General features: G+C 35.4%; 1 protein-coding gene across 2 annotated transcripts; it reads right to left on the bottom strand.

Moving 5' to 3' along the window:
* Positions 1–4,076: 4,076 nt before the first annotated feature.
* LOC128207234 (annexin A13-like) lies at positions 4,077–15,348 on the bottom strand. 2 transcript variants are annotated; one of them, XM_052910047.1, is made up of 7 exons: positions 15,313–15,348; positions 8,137–8,404; positions 7,194–7,826; positions 6,400–6,501; positions 6,059–6,134; positions 5,087–5,199; positions 4,077–4,840 (listed from the first exon to the last, which is right to left on the bottom strand). In XM_052910047.1, exons 3-7 carry the CDS (start codon positions 7,281–7,283, stop codon positions 4,706–4,708), a joined length of 516 nt encoding a protein of 171 aa, XP_052766007.1. In that variant the 5' UTR covers positions 7,284–7,826; positions 8,137–8,404; positions 15,313–15,348; the 3' UTR covers positions 4,077–4,705. The 2 variants fall into 2 exon arrangements, with proteins under 2 accessions (XP_052766007.1, XP_052766006.1); XM_052910046.1 differs by lacking the exons at positions 8,137–8,404; positions 15,313–15,348 and having other exon boundaries at positions 6,904–7,311.
* Positions 15,349–20,976: the final 5,628 nt, after the last annotated feature.

Here is a 20,976-nt window from a genome sequence, read left to right as displayed (position 1 = left end):
TACTAACTATTTAGCTCGCCCAGTCAACATGTTGATATCTATAATACATAAAATCTCTTAAAACCACACAGGTATGTGCAATGATCCATAGATAGTGATTCTACAAATTTAGTTTATTTTAATGATATTTTCCGAGAAACACAACAGAATTAAAGGGACCAGACACCAGATGATACATTTGCAAGAAAAATAAGAAACTTGTCAAAAACTTATAGAAAATTTAAAACGCCGTGTACAACGCTTGGAATCTTATTAACTGATGCATCATATCGCCTACGACACACGCAGCTTTTGCAGTTTTGCGCATTTTTCCAAATCGATATTTAATACTAAACTCTTCATGGCTTCACGGAAGAACGGATATTGCAAGGGAGCAGGATATTGCTGCGAAATAACGTAGACACAAAGCCAAACTTCGGTAATGATTGATCGATGGAACCTATTGAACGAGGTTACGTGCTGAAAAAAGCATTACTTGCTTCTTAAACAGGGAAACCATTACACGCTAACTTTAAACAGGAAAACGCCGAGACAGCGATATAAATATAGCCGTAATTCTTAAATGGATGTAAAATGTTTTATTTTCGGCCTCATATTAGCTCGTATTAAAATATCTAGGAAAAGATGCGTTTGCCAATTGTGGAACAAACTGGTGTCTACACCCTTGAAATATACTTTATTCATGCTGATTCTGAATAGCAATTTTCAAAGATATTAACAAATGAGGTACCCAGGATGAGGTTTCTTAACAGATTAAATTGCGTCGTTGATGTGATTTACTTAAATTGGATATTGTTCTGATATTACAGATTATATGTTACAAATTCTAACAAAACGTAATTTTACTGAATAAATAAACATTTTACTTCGCAAAATTATTAACTAAACCCAAAATTTCCCTACGTCAAACCGACAGATCGATTTTCGTCAGTCTATAAAATGCAACTGACGAAATAAACGGCTAATAAAACGGTCGATATCCGTTTAATTTTGACAGAGGAGCAACTTAGTTGCACAAGATCCCTTGCCTTTTGAAAGTCTATTTATATATATTCAAGTTATTCTATTCACACAATATCGTTCGAACAATTTCAAAAACCAAGTACATATATAGTTATACCTTGGACAGTTTCCAACGTTGTTAGACCGAAGTTAAAGGCACAAACTATCATGAGAAAATATATAAAGGGTAGTTTGCTCGAAAACCTTAACAGACATATCATCCCAAACATTGTCTTTCCTTCTTAAGCGAAGATTTTCATCGCAAATTCAGCGTAAAGATGCGTCATATGAGGCTTCATAGACACAATAGAAAAACACAATGACTAAACCCATGCAATATATTACATGTATATGCAGCACAATATATAAGTTAATGTTGGTTTACCGTCAACAGTCAATAAAACAGAAACAGGTGTTGTAACTACTGAAAATTTTCAATCCTGAAAAATAGCTGGAGACAAGGAGTAAATACGAAGGATGTATGGCCAAAACAAGTTGAAATGGCTAAGATTTCTTTCGAAATTGTTTCTAACGTCCTGTCAATTTATTTTAAGGTACTATCTATTATTAAAATGCAAATTCCTGAGCAAAAACAAATGTAAATTAGACTTTAGTTAAAAGCACTCAATCCTGATTTTAGTATTAATCGTGAGGTTTAGAACCTCCCCCCCCCCCCCCCAAAGAATTCACTGATATTTAAACAAGTTAGCAAGAAAGGAAATCCATGCATGTTTATAAACGATGAGAGTGAATATGACATACAAACACAACAAGAAAATCCTTTCTACACTTCTTTAATAAATATGAATACGTGAAATAAATTGGAATATTTATGCGAAAAGGTACAGAAACAAGCTCAGTAGCAAAAACGTTTTAACATTAACCCGGTTTAATGGCACTTGGTAAACGCCAAAGACATAGAACATAAAAAATCACAATAAAGAAACATGGCCTTCTGCTGACAATTTTGTCATGTTATGGTAATTTTTATAAAAACATTTAGATAAAACAGAAGTTACAATATGAAATGTTCCTTTAACTTAACGCGTATTTTGTTAATGTATCGAAAGAACATGATTCAATATCTAATTGTAAAGATTTTAAAGTCCGACCTTGATCTTACATAAAGTTAAATTACATTAAATATGAATAGCGATACAGCAAACTAGCGATCGATTACGAAGGTTTGTATTTGTTCGCTATCCTGACATGAATACCAGTTAACTTCCTATTCACGATATGTTTAAATTGTAATATAAGAAACGAAGAACATGTGCTCTGCCAAAACGATTCGCCTGCATTATGTAACATACTATGCATCACTCTAAGCTATTAATCACCGCATCCAAATATTAATTCTCTCATCAAACGTGTACCCTGCATTAGATAACGTATTGTGTATGACTCTAAGCTTGAAGTCCCGCATCCAAATATTATGTCTCTCTTCCAATGTGTCCCCTGCTTTCGATAGCGTGTTGTGTATTACTATTAGCATCAAATCCCCGCATTCAAATATTATGTCTCCCATCAAGTGTTCCCTACATTAAGTTACGTATTGTGTATGCCTCTTAGCTTCGAAGCCCCGCATCCAAACATTATGTCTCTCTTCCAACGTGTTCCCTGCATAAGGCTACGTAGTGTGTATGAGTCTTGGCTTCGAAGCCCCGCATCCAAACATTATGTTTCTCTTCACACGTGTTCCCTGCATAAGGTTACGTAGTGTGTATGAGTCTTGGCTTCGAAGCCCCGCATCCAAACATAATGTCTCTCTTCCAACGTGTTCCCTGCATAAGGTTACGTAGTGTGTATGAGTCTTGGCTTCGAAGCCCCGCATCCAAACATTATGTCTCTCTTCCAACGTGTTCCCTGCATAAGGTTACGTAGTGTGTATGAGTCTTGGCTTCGAAGCCCCGCATCCAAACATTATGTCTCTCTTCCAACGTGTTCCACGCATAAGGTTACGTAGTGTGTATGAGTCTTAGCTTCGAAGCCCCGCATCCAAACATTATGTCTCTCTTCCAACGTGTTCCCTGCATAAGGTTACGTAGTGTGTATGAGTCTTAGCTTCGAAGCCCCGCATCCAAACATTATGGTCCCTTCAAACGTGTTCCCTGCATTAGATAACGTGTTGTGTATAACTCAGCTTCGAAGCCTCGCATCCAAAATAATTTGTCGCTCTATCAATGTGAGCAAGTAGAAATACTTTTTACTAGCGGTGACGTTTGAAGTTTAGAAAATGAACATTTTCCCATCGTCGTGTCAAACTTTCATATTCCCAGCAATATATTCGTACATATTCAAAGTATATAGAATTACAGTAAAAGTGATAATTGTGTCGTTGTTTTTGTGTGAAAGTATGTATAAAGTTCCGGGTTTAAAATGTTAAGATGTAATGCGTCTTAATCGTATAAAAAATTTAAAAAAACAATTATTTATTTAATACACAATTTGAACATGAAATGTATTTATTATGCCTTTACCATAGGACTTTTTTGTGTTATGCATTTATAAGTTGTTTCAGGAGAAATTATTTAAATTAACTGTTTTACCTTCGCCTTCCTCTAGCGAATTTCTGCGGAGAGAGAATAAAAAGAAAGTAAGCCCGAGTCTACCGTGTGATATGTCTGTTAATCCTGCGTCTATCCAAGTTCATTCCAAGTTCATGTCATAACGAGAACTAAATCTGCTAACTCAAAGGATTGCATTGGTTTGATTCTTGTGTTTCTGATTGGTAACGCTATGAATATCTATAAGATATAACAGCCGTTATCTTACGGGCGTCACCCCTCAGCCATCTCAATTATCCATCTTTGTCACTCTATATTGCGGCATTTGTAAAGATTGTCGACATTTTGGAGTAAGCGGTCGTGTTGTCGACTAGCTGACAATTTTATTTCAACGCTCAACGATGTCAGTAATGTCGTCATAACGTTTACTTCGCATATTTGACGTCAACATTTATGATTCACTAAAGTCTATTATCTAACAAGAGGAATTTTAATGTTTGATTCTTAGATGTAAGATATTGATGAAACAACATTTTTCCAATCTTGTATTTATAAACATGCATAGGCTATAATATATAATACCATAACAGCACAATAATTACACAGATGTTACAAAAAATCAATTACTGAATAAATAATAAATGAATAAATATAACGAAGACAAAAATACAATCCTTAAATAATATGTTGCACAAATTATAGATAACACTATGTTAACTCTGTTATAAGATTTACAATATATTATAATGGTAATGGTTTTATATTATTAGAGTTAGATAACATTTAAAAATATGTTAAATATCACGATATGTTTTGCTATCCGCAAAAAAAGAGAACTTGTAACATACATCAAGAAATATACTTATAAATAACTGCAATATTGCAATTGCTGACAACAACACAGACAGCTTTCGAAAGGACAATTCGAGGTTTGCTGTGTCCGATGTACGTTTACTGTACATAACTAAAGAGCTGTGCAATCGTTCGTTTGTAAATGTTAGAAACGTTTCGGTTATGTTAGAATCGTTTTAATTAAAGCAAGACAAGTTATTAAAAAGTTTGATTTGCATTGTATCGATAAAACAAATAACCACCAAATCAAAAAATCATGAAGAATAATTCAAAACATGTTAATATCATTCAAAACCTTTTGTTTATTTAATTTGTCTCCCCAAAAATCAGTTCCGCTAAACCTATTATTGACCACACCAGCTCCGTATAATCGCTAGAAGGATGCGTTTGTAATCGCCGCTAAACTCGTCCTCCACACTCTGGGCAACTGACGACCCGTATGTTTCTTGGTACCGGGTTGACATGTCACCAAGGTCAATCTGAAACAAACCATTTAAAGGATGCGGTTCACGTTTTATAGGGTCAGTCATCGTAAAAGATAACTTTGTTTGAAATGTAAGAAGAAATTTGGTTAACGAATAAAACCTTAGTCTGATGAAAATTAAAACAGCCTAATTTCAAAGATTATCCAAGGCATTCAGATTAAAGAATGAAAAATTTACTGTTACAAGTTCAATAATTAAATATGTGTTAAAACATTCAGCATTTAATAGACGCCAATTTACCTCGGATCTGGAGACGACAATTCTGATGAGTTCCCCATCATTTGTTCCTAGACCTTTAAAACAGTGGTGCAGGGCGTCCGTGTAATACTGAATTGGATCCTCAATGGCCTTAGCTGAAAGTTCATGCAGAAATGATTTAGAGGCTGTTTTCGTAAATAAATGGCTACTTCGAATTCAAGCTTCTAGACTCTTGAAAATCATTTTGTGAAAAGTAGATTCTTAAATGATGACCAATTACTGAAATGGAGTTTATTCCTTTTTTTCTTTACATTACAAAAAAAGAAAAAGAAAAACAATTCAGTTCTTCAATATAAACATTATAAAACACGAACGAGGTTTGTAAATACCACAATGGAATAAAAGGCTTGTTAAAACTCAGAAGAGGAAAAATAAACTGATCAAGCATGAACATTTCATAAAAAAAAATGAGTTTAGGGCATTCTTAAAGAAAGTTCCCTCTCTTCGGTAGTGCTGCAAATATGTAATCTGCTAGACAAAATGGCAAGTTTTCTATAGACTTTAAATAGTTTTTACATTTATCAACCCACCTTGACGACACACATTTCATATACATAAATGGTTAAATTACAATAATTATATTAATGTTTGACTATTTTGCACTACAGTTTCACACCACATAAAAAATCTCAAGATGTTTCTCATATTTAAATTGTTTTAAACAAAAGTCTGTGTTTTTCCGAAATTATAAGGAAATGAATGAGGTATTGAAGCAATTTCTACTTCAGTTACACTTGTTATTATTGTATATACTATGGCAAGATTAAACCAACATATGTAGAAATTATGTCAAATTAATCACATTTAATAACATATTCTATAAGCTAAGTTAGGGACACTGAAAGAGCCAATGTTGCTAAATAAGAAAACTTGGATTATGGCGTTTTCGAAATCTGACATGTTTATTGAATTTTATTTTGATTGAATCCATTCAAAGGATTTGACCTATCTCACCTAACTTTAAACAGACTGTCTCCGCATCGCCAGTAAGCGCCCCTTTTATTGCGTGGTATATATCAGCCCCAGTCACCTGAAACAATAAAATGTAGTTGTACTTAATTAGATACGTATGGTACATTATAAGGCTTTGTCCCTGATGTCCATCTCAATAGTATACTTTAAGCATTATGTTAATTCGAAAACATGCTTCTGCATATGTCTGTTTGTGTTAACAAAAACAGTGCTGAAAATTTGTATATGTCAACATCAAAAATGTAATACAAATAACCTGTTCATAACTATATAGAGTACGATGCCAAACTGTCACCTCAACCTTAAGATACTTTTGTATTTACCTTTTTGTATTCCTCGAATGTGGCTCTAACATGAACTCTGCCTTTTTTCACAAGGATTTTATTAAAGAGGTCATCGTTTGGGTCGATTGAAATTTGGCCTTCCTGAAATTGTTTTTGAAATACTTTTAAAAGTATACGAAACTAATGGCGCGTAAGTTTAGCATTTAAAGTAAAAGAATTAAATACTTAAAGCATCGTTTATGACAAAATGTTTCGTTTCGCTAACTACTTCTATTACCTATAATAGCTGATTGCATATTTACAAAACCGTCTCAAACGCCATCCGATAAACAAATTTATATTTAGACCAGTGACAATAAATAACACAATATTATATTACGCTTGTCAACCTAAACCTATCTGTGCATATCTTGTTGCACCTGCTCCTTATTGAGTTTGCTACCTGGGTTCCACTCACTCGTCTACAACTGACGAAACATCTTCCCTAGATCACCGGAGACATATTCACACACATTATGTGACCTTATAAACCTTCCGCTGTACCTTATACAACCTGCACCTCTTCCATACTGACTGTGTCACCCTTATCCGTCCTATACGACAACACCTGAAGTAACATCTTCTAAAGTTCACCGGTAACATCATCACAAACATTTTGCAACCTCATCAAACTTCTGCCGTACCTTGTACAACATGAATGTATACATCTAGCTGCACCTCTTCAATAATGACAGTGGGACCCTGGTCTCTCTCAAAGCCAAAAACTACAGTAACATTTTTCAGATCACTAGAGACATATTTACAAACGTAACGTTACATAATTTCTACCTGACCTTGTACAACCTATGAACATCTTGCTTTACCACCTCCATATCGACTGTATCACGCTGGTCCCTCTCACACGCCAACAGCTGAACTAACATCCTCTCCAGTCCACCAGAGACATCTTCACACACATCTGCTTCTAGGCACCGACCATACACGGGACATGAACGTATAATTTTGATGTATTTAATGTATTTCAATTTCCTTCATTCTAAATCAAGCGTACGTTAAAGATATCTAGTACATGTAAGATAACCCGTTAATAGGATAGTTCGAAAACAATGTGAAGTATTTACTGTCTTCGTATTTTAGTTTTATTGCTTCCATTTCCTAAAGAAAGAAACAAAAGACGTTATATTTGATATGAACTCTTTAAAACAACTAAAAACTACGACAAACAAGTTCATAAAGAAACGGAAACTATAGTTATCTTATATTTAACCAAGATTATTGCAATTCCCTACAAACAGTCAGAGAGACGTTAACAAGATCTCCAACTTGCCAACTGCTTCATCGGTGCCCATGCCTTTGATAGCACCATTCAAACATGTTGCGTCATATTCAACCATTGGAGTAAGCAGAGCCACAACCAGAGCCTCAAAGTCAACACGTAATTCGCTGGTTAGTTCACGTTCCAGATCCTTTTAGAGAAACAGGGGTAAGTCATTGTATTTCTCTTCAGTTTACAAGACATACAATAGCCTATGTTTTGGAACATGGTAAAGACTGATTTGGCAATTAATTCTGTATCGCTCATTCAGTTTTGAATAGATAGAATACTAGTTATTATCAAAAGCATAGTTTTAATGTGTAGAAGTTAACAACTTAACAGTCATCTTAGAACATTTAAGCAAATACTGCAGAAGAATTTACAACCATTTCAGTGCAGTTATGTTTTTGAAAGACCTGAAAGGAATACGTCACATTGATTATCATTTATAACAGCAGTACCTTTTCATACTTTTCCTCATATTTAGCCTTAATATCTTGTCGCTCGGCATTGGACCTCCTAGCTAACACGTCAATTATGGCCGCTTCGTCCGTCCCAAAGCCAGCGATTGCTTTATTTAATTTCTCGCAATCTTTTAAAGGGTCGAAGATTTCAGCGGATGACACTGTTCCTCTTGTGTTTGATTTTTCTTTTGAGTCATCGGTATCAGATGAAGTTGGTGGGTTAACTGACTGTTCTGGGTCATCGTGTTCGGAATGGTTGACATTTCTATGGAACATGTGTACTTGTTAAAGTAAATTAAGGTAATTAACCTATCTATTTCATGTATTCTAAAATTCTCAAAAACAATAATACGAATTCATTTAAAAATCAGCATGATAAACCTTTTGTTGTAATTATTTCCGAAACCCGTACAAGGACAAGCCTAGCAGTCAATATACTAATTTAAGTTCCTTTTTCATAAAAAAAACTTTGATTTTATTGTTTTAGTTATATCTTTTTGACAAAAAATGTATCTTGATGCTGCAGGACACGCCAACAAATGTATTTGAATTAATTCAGTGCCAACTGAAAGAAACGAAACAGTGCTGGACGGCAATGATGCATGCGTCGCCTATCCAAGGGGTTTAAAATCACTTTTTGTTTACAATAAATCACCTAGACAATATCAGGTGTAGGTCAGAGTAGGGAACAAGACAAATACTCGTGCAGAACACTCACACCGGGTGTACGATATATAGCAAGCTGGGTGCACAAAACATCTGGCAATTGTATACGTATGTATACTATGATAATGAGGGACCTTTTAACAAGAAGCCGTTTTACAAAATGATTTGAGATTAATTTAGTTCATTTTTAGAATTGCTTGGCGTTGAAACTCTATGACGAAATGTAAGACTGTTTACACAAATAGCTGCCATGCTAATGATCAAGTAAACTGTCTGTGATAAAGATAACATATCAAATCAAGAACGGAGGTTGTAATAATGATTAATCTTGTTTATTCAAACACAAGTCGCAAAAGCTCATTAAATCAATATAATTTAACATGTATCCCAATTATTTTTGCATTTATCATAATTATAGCATGTGTTATATATTTATTAGTCCAAATGGTTAGTATGTTCCCAACTTTAAACTTGGCAGGTATTTATACTTTGATGTATGTACTGTAGTATCAGTTTCTAATGTACCCGTAAAAGGATATAGCTATACATTGCACGTGGATATAATTTTCAAGAGGTTGAAAACGATCTCAAATAACTCGGGTATTCATTTTATCCAAACCATTTCATAAAATATGTTCTATATATTTATAAGACCTTAAAGTTGGTGTTTTTTTTCTGTAAATTTATACAAAGCCATTGGAGAAGGCAGCACATTTAAAATGTGTCATGTGTTGTGGTTGGCGTGACTTGAAAAATAAAATAGATAAATAATAGTTTAATTCTAGTTTACAATAGAACATGTGAACTCTATACTCAAATGAGATTCATAAAGCAGACAAAACAACGTATTGTAAAGTTCAACTACTACGCCACTTAATAAAGTGATCAGGTCAACTCTTTGCTCATGTACATAAATGACGGTATTACAGACCATAAGGAAGGGTATGAGAATCAAACACATGAACTAACCCGCTTTCGTTATTTGCCCGGTTTTTACTAAAGACAAATATATGCAATCGTATTTATTGTCTGCTCTAATAAATATATTGCAATGCTTTAAAGAAATTAGAATTTTACCAATATTCCTATTTGTTAACATTAAGCCATTTATTTGCAGGTCTATTCGAAACGTTTTATTTTTGTGCAGAATATTTAACTCATAATTATATTGACAATAACATACTTGGCAATGTTGTTCCGGGTATGGCATTAATCGTTTGCAGTTGATGTATGTATCTGGTCTTTGATTACCTGAATCGACTTTATCAGCCTATATTATTAGTTTGACTTGTTGTTTTTTTTCATTATTATCAATTCGATGTTGTTCCTATTAGTCTTTTTTTTATTTATGTTTAGTGTCAAGTGTTTTGACAAGACCCAACTAGACGCTCTCTCCGCAGTTTCCCCAAGGGCGTGGACGGCGGTCCTTCTTACTCGCCCCTGGATGCCCACTGCCAATCCTTTTCCACACTACATCTAACTTCCATTGGACTGATCCACGTCTTCCAACCCCTCTCTACGTGTGTTTGCCAAGAATTGGTATTACCGCTTCTTCAGCTCATATATCTCATTTCTTCTCTCCTCCAATGGGACCGTTAGCTCAGCCAATACAACACGCCTTAGTGACCTGGACCAAAACACTATGCCTGGCCGAAGAATGGTATGCGCCACTTCCTCGGAAAACTTAAATTGTTTTCCCCTGATTAACCAGCATTTCCCAGTGTTGATATATGTGTAGAATGCCGCTACACGTTGTTGTTGTCGGCTTCTTTCCTTTGTCTTTCAAAGCTGACAAAACTAGGGGCCTATCTCTTTCCTCCTCTCATTTTAAAGGTGTTTCACATTTTTCTTAGAAAATGGCCGTAGCGCCAGGTATACCACTCTTGCGCCAAGACTGTTGGGCAAGAATATACTATATGCCGCAACGATCTTCTATTCTCACACGGCGAGCAGGTACGGTCTTCTGTTTTCTTCCACTGCTTCATAATGGTTGGTTCGGGTAAATGTCATACATCTATCTGAGCAGGAAACTCAGTTGAAGTGGCTCATACCTTCACAGCGTCCACTTCCCCTGGGGTCCAAGTTGAACTGCCTTTGCTGACCGTGCCTGCTTATTTGCTCTCCGAACTTCTCCCAGGACCATGGTTCTCTTCTCGACATAATCAGAGTTCTCCCAACGCTGCTTTCGACTGATTCCCAAACATAATCTAACAGTGTTTGTAGTGCCAGCAATCTCCTGGTGTTTAAGAGTGTTTTCAACCTGTTCTACAGCCTCTGACCAGTTCCTTTCCGTTCTAACTTCTAGGCGGAAGTCCATGCCACAACCTCAGAAGCTTGCTAATTGACTGCTTCAATTTGTCTACTGGGCTGATAGGGATTTCAATGACCAGATGAGCTTAAGCAAGAGACCATGCTGGAAGATTCATGCCTTGAACTTTCGAGTGAGTTAGTATTGTCTATCCTCCTCAGCCCCTTTTCAATCTGCGGATTTAACCTGTATTGGCTTCCAGTGTCCTTTAGTGTCGAATCAAACCACTTCCCTAAACATTGTATTTGTTTTTTGATAAGTGAAGGGAGTTCCACATCTTGTATGTGCAGCTTGAACTTGTCAGTCACCTTGCCTTTTCTTACTTCCAGATACATTGATTTAACTGGTTTGAAAGCATCCGTGCCCAAGACCCAGTTTCATCAAGTGCTCTGAGGATTCATCTCGCCTGGATATGGGTTTCTGTGGTGACAGTCATGGCATCCATGAATCCTCTGTTGGTTGGAAGTCGGATCCCAGTGTTTGTAAGTGGGCCTCTTGAGTCCCTCTCTTCTGCTTTGTTAATCATGTTCATGCCCATGACAAATTAGATGACAGAGATGGTGCATCCTGTTACAATTCCTTTCCCGAGTGGTACCCAGTTGGTTGTGAAGTTGCCACATGAGAAATTCAGGTTGATGTTGCTGAAGTAGCTCATAATGAGGTTACTATATATATATGCACAAAGCTACCGAAAGCCTTGTCTTGTATGTGGAAATGAAATAGTGCCACCTTGATTAGCTGGTGGGGTATGGAGCCATACACGTTTGATATGTCAAGCCATAATACTGTGAGATGCTTGTGGTTCATCGTTGCTTCGAGTAGCAGTTGTGTGAGTGCACTGGTAGGCTCTAGGCAGGCGGAAAATCTGGGAATTCCTCCCATAAGATAGAGGTATCTACGTATCCATTACCTATCTTTTAGGTTGTCATTCGCTTGGCAAGTATAGAGGAAAATATATTTCCTTCGACAGTCAGCAATGAGATGGTTCGAAATTATTGGACGATTTTGGAGTTATTCTCCTTTGGTACCATACAGACCTCCGCCAGTTGCCAGTACTCTTGAATAATTCCTTTCCTCCACACAACACACAAGAGATACCACAATGTCCGTTAAAAGATTTGGGCATATCTTATAAACCTTTTATCGGATACCACTGGGACCTGGAGCTGAGCATGAACGTGCTCGCAACTACTTCTTAAATGCTCATGTCATAGCTGAGTATAGGATAAGTTTTAAGTCCTCATCGAATCGTGACCAGCTCATGTCATTCATCTTCGACAAAGCGATTATGTGCCTCCTCTCATTTGAAGTTGGTCGATTACTCTCCTTGGCAGTGTGGTGTGTCGCGTGAATATTTCCCGCAAGTGGTGATGTGCGTCATGAAGTTTACACGCCCTTCATGACTTAGATACACCCGACGTAGAACCGCCTTTAGCCAGTGAATATACAGAAGCTGAGAGACCTCCAGTACTGTGGTTGGACACCCGACCAGATATCTCCCCCGTCTCACCAGGTAAACCCTGTGCATTGCTGTTGTTTTCCACTTGCCGTAAAGTCGCTTTTTGTATGGTGGATCTTCAGCTCTCGGTGTTCTTACATACTTTCCCGAATTGACACACCACTAAGATGGTTAATCCAGTAAAAGTCCGTTGTTCACGCATGTTCGTTGTCGTTGAATCCGTCCTGTTGGGCCCCTCTTTGAGACTACATAGTTGGGGAGCTAACCCACTAGTTACCGTTTCCTAGTCTTTTCTAGGTGCCAACTGTCTCTTCAATGGCACCAACCTTTCTCGGTTGTCATCCAACTTTTCCTGGAGGTCACTGGCAAACCAGATGAAATGTTGTGAAGATAACATAGACATCCTCAGCCGAGTGCCAATATGTCACTGGGTGTTTCGCCTTTTATCCCGGTACACCCTGTAGATTGCGGGATAAGTAGTGGTGATCAGTAATACCTCGTCTATGTCGGCTTCCAAGTCGGTTCGCTGCGTCGTAGTCAGAGCCAATTGGACGCTCTTTCTGCAGCGCTCCCAAGAGCGTGGAAAACAAGGCGGTACCCCAACGACTATCAATAAATTTCTCGTAAAATTGGTAGATGATTGTCTTCGTCCATCTTATGGATGCTCTTGATGTCTTCGTTTGTGGCTATGTGGCTATGTACTCGTAAAGGTGATTTTTACATATCTGATGGGACAAGTATGTGGGTCTGAATATTTAAACCCACTTTGAACCTACTCACTCACTCTATCACCCGCTCACTCGCTCACACCCTCAATCACTCAGTCACTCATTCAACCCGCTCACACACTCTCTCAATCATTCACAAATTTAGTGCTGGGAAGAACACCCTTTTAAATAATGATAGATAATTATGGTGACCTTCAAGCTCATGCAAGGTTGTTCAAAATGAAAATTTTGGTCGCGGCAAACTACCTGTAAGTGAAAGTATATGGTTGGGAAACATTGTGTACATTGTACAAGTTCAGCATGACATGTACCACAGATCATCAGCGAGCCTACATATAGTTTTAAGTAAAATTCAGCTGCAAACTTTACAACTAAAAGTATATGTCGTTTTCGCAATCATCCTTTAATATTCTTTGCCAAATCGACATCCTTTTATTCTTGTTTGAAGAAGCGTAAATGAAACGGAGAAGCGATGAATAAATTTTGACAGGGCCGCATGCGGGATTTTAGGTTAGAGTGGGCGCGGTTTAGATGTACAACTCTTCTTAACTGCATTCTAGTATATGTGTTACCCTATTGACATGAATTCACTTTCACTGTAAGTGGGTCTCTTAATTATAGCACTGTTTCATTTTTTTATCCTTAGCGCGATATTATTCACGTCAAAACATCAGTATTTCATGAAGGCGCATTAGAGGAAAACATAGCAGGCATGGGACGATTAACTTTCTTCGCTCAACTTTTATCAAGTCCTATTAAAACAAGCAAATACGCTTAAACTGATTACCATGAAGTGTATATTGTATGTATTACAACCCAATAATTGAAAAACGAAACGCCAACTTAGGAATATATGTTCTAAAATGCTAAAAAGAGTAGCTTAAAAATATTTATCAACAACAATGTTGAAACGAGTGTTACAATTGTTTAACAAGACAATATATAGCGCAGTGCAAAACTTGAATATTTTTAATGGCGGGTATGTGTTCTTTACAAACACTTATTTTCGCGTTTCTATGCTGCGTTCAAAAAAGCTTACCTAGATGAAAAGTAATTACTCTACTTTTAATTATACACATTGTAACAACACTAGCGGAGTTATCGGAAAGGGGTAGCTCAACCTCCGCGCGACCCCCTTCAATTGCCCAGATTATTACAATACTAATATACACCATAGACAAAACAAAGCTAATTGTTCTTCAATGACGACCTATACCACTCTGTCCGCATTGAAACCATGAATATAATTATCTTTTTGTGGACACATGTCACAAGTTGCGCCCCGATAGTGCGACCCCTCTAACGTTAAAACCTGGGTCTGCCTCTGAATTCGTTAAATTGCTGTAACTTGTTTACATTTAAATTGTGCATGTTTTCTGATTAGAACGACTGCACTTTAATTGTTATCAATGCTTTTTCAAGCATTTTGAAATGGTGGCAATGCTGAAGAGAAAAATGATGAGAAATGCCAAAACGGAACTAGGGTTTTATGCTGCAGCAAGATTAGATACCATTATAATGATAATGGTCAAGGTTTTTTTTATTACTCACGTATGGGCATATTGGGCGTCATTAGAGGAATATATTTGGCAAACTATAATAACCAAACAGTTTAATATCAATGAATAGATCATCCAAAAGGATAAGATCATAAGTTAAGAATCAAACATATAGAAAGAATGATGTTACTGTACAATTCTTACCAGAACAGTCCCATAATGCTAGCCTTATCAAAATATGACGATGAATGTGATAATTAATGATTGCTGTGTATCGTTTGTGCGTTCGTAGAATAAACGCTGGTGCGCAATTTTGCTATTTCATGAAACCCAACTTTCAACATAGGTTAAATTACCTCAAAGCTTTACAAAACCTGTGTTTAGTTTGCAAAAAATAATGCAGTGTTCTTAATATTCTAAACAGTATAAAGTTTCTGCATACAGATATAACTTATTTTTGTTTTCAATTTTTGCACTTGCAATGAAAGAACACAAAATAAATTATAAACTTACTTCATCATGCAGTGACGGGTACACCCGGGCAAATTGAATATATACGCGGTAATTTGCATGGTTCGTTGAACAACCATCCCGTTTTGTAAGATGATCAACAGGATGTTTACATCATCTTAAGAAACAAGATAGTTTTCCTTGTCTAGTTTTAAGAATACCACATCGTTTTTGTTTCTTTCTTTGAACGACAAGAGTGCAAACAGGCGACATTTGTCCTTGGCACACATGAAGATCACGCTCTGATATCAGGAAAATAACATTTCAGATTCAACATCTTAAATCAGCAATTATACAGCCAGATTAGAAAAAGCATAGACAAAAACTGTTTACAACAGGTTTCATAAGTGAAACGATTTTATTCCTTTCGATGCTCATTGCGATGAATTTTAATGAATAAGTTTGTTAAATACAACAAACATGTGATGTTTTCGCGGAGCGCTATCCTTTTTATTACAACCAAATGAATCATTCATTAATAACGAAACATATACACAGAAACAAAGGTCATGATACAAAATAAAGTACAATGTACATTCTTATAAGTCAACAGTTTTTAGCATATAAATCGCCGCCTAATAACATGCCATCTTAAGAGTATATAGGTCAAACTTTGTCAGCTGGTTAACAACTGCAACTTTACAAGAAATATATTGTATTGCATAAATTCAACGAGATACACTATGCACGTGTAAACCGGTGAGTAGGAAAAGGCATACGCAAGCTTGTCTTCTTCAAAGTTATTTACTTTACTTGCCGGAGAGTGTAGCTTATCGGAGTACCCGAAGAAAACAAAAATAGTTACGAAAATTGGCCTTAGTCACGGGGTCCTAACTCAGTCACACGTTACAAATTTGCCGACAGTTTCACATTTTTGAGAGCTTTATTTACTAAATTAGCCAAAGAGATATTGTTTCCATAAGCACACACTTTTTTCATGTTATTTTTGCATTCCGATTTAAGAGAATAATAGCATTTAAGTATATATGTCAAAAAACACGCTTCTGAACCTGAATACCTAAATATGAACATTTAAACTATTTTTCAAATGTCTCGGTTTTTCTGACGACCTTGTTAAGAATGACATGTCCTAGTGTCAATATGGTTAAGGTTTACTATATTCTATGAAAAGATGTTATTTAGTTTTACGATTAATCGCCATCCTGGTTCTTATAATGTTGAGGAATCCAGAAGAAACTTACATTATCGGCCACCAACTGAATTTATAAGAGTAGTGAATGTTTGCTTAGACTGAATTTAAAAAATAATTATTACAATTAACTAGTTTTAAGTTGTTGTTTTTTTATACAATTCAGATTGTGTTTCAAAATAGTTAAAACTAACCGTTTTTATTCTTTTCAATCTATGGAATTTGATTCACATGGAACTTGTTGGAGCCATCAATAAATGGTTTACATTTTGTCAGTTGAAAACCTTAATGTAGTATTCGATCTTATGATTTTGTTTTTCGTTTTTTATTATATGAATCTCACCCAAAACGATTAACTTCCTCCATCTTTGCACCAACAACGTATTAAATGCATGTAATATCAAGGTAACGACATTTCGAATTTAGCACCTTAGACCGATATTTATCAAATTAAAACATACCTCAGATTTAACAAATCTTTTTCTAGAATAGTTTTTTTTTTCTGTGTAAAGTTCTTATCCTTGAACTTATTTACCATTTATAACAAGAAGGCTGGCAAATACGCTTAAGATATATACAAATGTCGATGCGGTAACCCTGTTTTTCATCTTGTTTTCTTTCGCCACTAAATTAAGTCACATTTGTAGCATTTTGACAGGTGCTGAGCTCAGCCAAAAGACTATAGGGTCTTATTGATGAATACATTTTATACAAATTGCCAAGTGAAACATTGGAAAGTGTTGAAATTCATTATAATAAATAAGAAAAAAAACGTTGACTATATTTTAATGGTTATGAAAACACATAATCATATGTAACTTATAGTCTTACATATCACGTGCGCTACGGTGGGAAATATCAGCTGTATCCGTAAGGCCTTTATCCGGTCATCAAAAGTGGCAATATCAGGATACAAAATCAATATCTTTATGTTACAAGTGTTTGTTTTTACAAAAATATTACGCCAATCTGCATAGCACACATAGAAAATAAGTTCAAACTTAAAACGTAATCTTTAGTTTATCAACTAAGATCCTATTGTTTAATGATAAATACGCTAAAAGCAATTAAGGAAGTATTGCTATCTTATGTATGGGAATTCTAAAACACCTATGTTAAGTAAGCTCTTGACTCTTAGTATAAATTCGCTAAGCCTCAACGGCGTCAAAATTTCAGGACCAGAATGCGCTTACCTTGGTCACTGACTACTTTTAACAACATTTTTTCTGTAATATTCAGTTGAGTGATGATTGTCGCAGCTTAATAAAAAATTTAGATAAGTAGAATCTGTGCTTTTTATTATCACTTGTTATCCGTCCGCACGTCTCACATGGTTATATTCGGACCGTGCACGAGAATTTTGAGTAATACCACTAGCCGATGCATTTTATTTCGAAAGGCCATGATAATAATCTAGTGGTTATCTTTCGGAAAAATATTTCTATTTATAAATCTGTTTTTATTTATTTATTCATGCATTTATTTGCTCACTAATATATGCAATACACATATCGTCGTATAAGTCAGATACAGTTTTTTTCTTCAAAAGTGTCCTTTTACAGACTTAAGAAACCATACAGTATCTATTACATATGTGCTTCCATAAAACACCACGTATTTCAACATTGTAGCGTGTGACTTAGCTGAAACCCAGTGTGATTGGGACACGAGTGCACTAACCATTACACTGAACAACTCGTAAACATGTTCATTTCAAATATAAATTCAGTAACCAAAGCCGCAGGTGTTACGTACAAAATGAGATTTCAACGTCATTTTTTTCTTCAAATTAATCAATTGTATCTTTCCCGAAAAATTGACCCGTTAGCGATCGATTGCTTTCATCCAGACCGGAAATACATGATACATTTTATTATTCATGAGTTTTTAAGATATCATTACTTAACAACGTAATAATCAAAATAAACTGTATTTCATTTTGTAAAATCAAGTTTAAGGTAGTAAGGCTGATTGCGAAACTGGGGCAGGTACAAAACATTTATATTATGACACTTGACAGATCGACATTTAGCTAAAAAGCTATCAAATATACGAAATATAACAAAGGGGCATATAAGTCTATCAGAAACATCTACATTGGAATTTTGGTAGTTTGACATCATTAAAATTTGAACAAACGAAACCCGATATTTTTCTGCTTAGGCTAGTTATTCTCATCTATATTACAGGATTGCTTGACAGTTTTTGCAACATCTTATGATAATTATGATATGCAAATGTGTGATTTTGTATTGCATTTAAACATTCCATTATGTCGTATAATCCCATAACAATGACTAAGCTAGGTAACCTCATAGCATTATACTAGCATTCCTTTTAGTGCAAAGGTTTTATAGGGTTTATAATATGGCTTTCGTAAAATTGTGATAAATGCAATCGTCTTTTAATAGACAACAATAACGGTTACAATTGATAGATGCAAACATATACTTTTCATTCATATCAATGCATTATTCAGTTCAATAAAATAAAACAAAAACATATGACATGTACACAAATAAAACATTATAATAATATTTTAGCGCCTTTTTACTGGGGGGTTGGTGGTCACGTTAATATTAGTTGAAAACCCATCTGATAAAGGTTAGCATATTTTAACTGTTACAGTACACAAATCATATGCTTTCTTTAGTAATTCAAGACGCATTTTTAAACATATTCATCTTTACGACTCGATGTTATAAGGCCAACCCATACGTCATGTGCCAAATAGTTCGAGACCAACAAAAACCTTGTTTTAATTGTATGTCATCTAAACATATAAATGGCGTCTAACGGACCTACCGAATGCTCATAAAAAAGTTGTTGACAACCAAGTGTTGATAAAATGTATGTGTGCCTCCTTATTATAGCCTTATGAGCCGCATCCCATACGTATGAGCCGTGTCAGGTGTCAGCTACCGTAGCATATACGTATCATTTGATCAACACTCTACTATGTTTTATCAAATGACTTACATAGAACGATTTCACGGTAATCGATTTCCATGAAATATCCCTCCGTGAAAGCAGTAATGTATTGCCTCGTTTTAGTACCGATATACAGCAATTTCACAATTCATAAGTATAAGTTAGAGTTTATTTTTTTGTTGTGAAAAATCTTATTATAGTGTGAACAGATATGAACTATTGAATACGTTTATACTGGCTTAAATATCGGGGGAGCGTTGCAATGCTTAACACAATACCTCACTCTAGTGTATGGTCAATGTTTATTAAATTTATGTTAATACTGTGATGATACATATAGTATAGTTTGCCAAATATATTGTTGACCAACATGCTTCATGCTCGTTTCATTCAAATCTTTTTTGCGTTATGTTTATGTAAAATGCATTTTCATTTATCCTTTATTAAATTATATTTAATGATCTCACGCGTGAATGATTTTATATTGATATAATGTGTTATTTCGCTTGGGTTATATTGTGTATTTTTCTCATTATGATCGTTAACAGATTCCTCTATGCAAGTCTTAAATAAACATGTATGTTTGTCTTCCAGACTGTCTATTATATTTCAAACAACTGCTTATGTTAAAGATTGCACTTGAGTATAGAGGTTTTAAGCATGAAGTAAGTACATTAGAAGTTGAGACATGGCGGTGTTAGATATCATCAACGTCAATCCATAATTAAATATATGCGTGTGTCCTTCTACAATTTCAAAACAATATTCAGATATTGCGCTAGAATTACACCTCAATTTGTTTGTAGACGATAAAGGAATGTAACACAAATGTTTTCAAGTGGTTTTTAGACTAGGGCACTTGTGGCCTAGTTCATAGCCATAATCACGCTATCTGCATTCTCAAGCCGCATCTGGGGGTTCACTGACGTAATGTATTCATACGCTGTATTTTGATTGGATTGCCGTTAGCGAATTTGAATAATCAAAGTAGTACCAGAACTGATTACAATGAAAACATCCAATAAAAATAATACTCCTAACACTTCAAGCTAACTGTATGTTCTTTTAATAAAGCATTAGAAATTCATACGTAGCGAGTGAGTTAATCGGGTTAACTACATGAATGTTCTTGCATACGGTCGGATTATATGCAATAAGAATATGAACATATTGGAAAAGTACGCATCGAAATTTTTCCGTTCAATGCTCTGTATTGAAAAAAGTATTGGTATCCTTTGTATACAATGTTGGTATTCCGAAGTCGGTTCGTGTTCTTTTTTTCGACACAATTTGCATGTTTCCGTGATATTTTCTTTTCGATACAAAGATTTTTTAACTAATCATCGCATGGCACTTAGCACTTTTTTAAATACAACATGATTTTTGGTATTATTTGTTCAAATACTATTAATGTCAACTAAAAACCATATGCCGCGTACCTGTGTAACTTTAAATTGTTGAGGAAAAGTAAATCAGGGTACCAGTCTACTTATTGACCTCAAAATTTACTCTGATCAGAGCGGCCGAATGATTCCGACATGTATGTTATCACTACTTCCGAACGCTGATGATGTGAATTTCATAGT

The sequence above is a fragment of the Mya arenaria genome, chromosome 11 (genome assembly GCF_026914265.1).
Source record: "Mya arenaria isolate MELC-2E11 chromosome 11, ASM2691426v1".
NCBI lineage: Eukaryota > Metazoa > Mollusca > Bivalvia > Myida > Myidae > Mya > Mya arenaria.
This window is presented reverse-complemented; position numbering and strand designations above follow the sequence as displayed.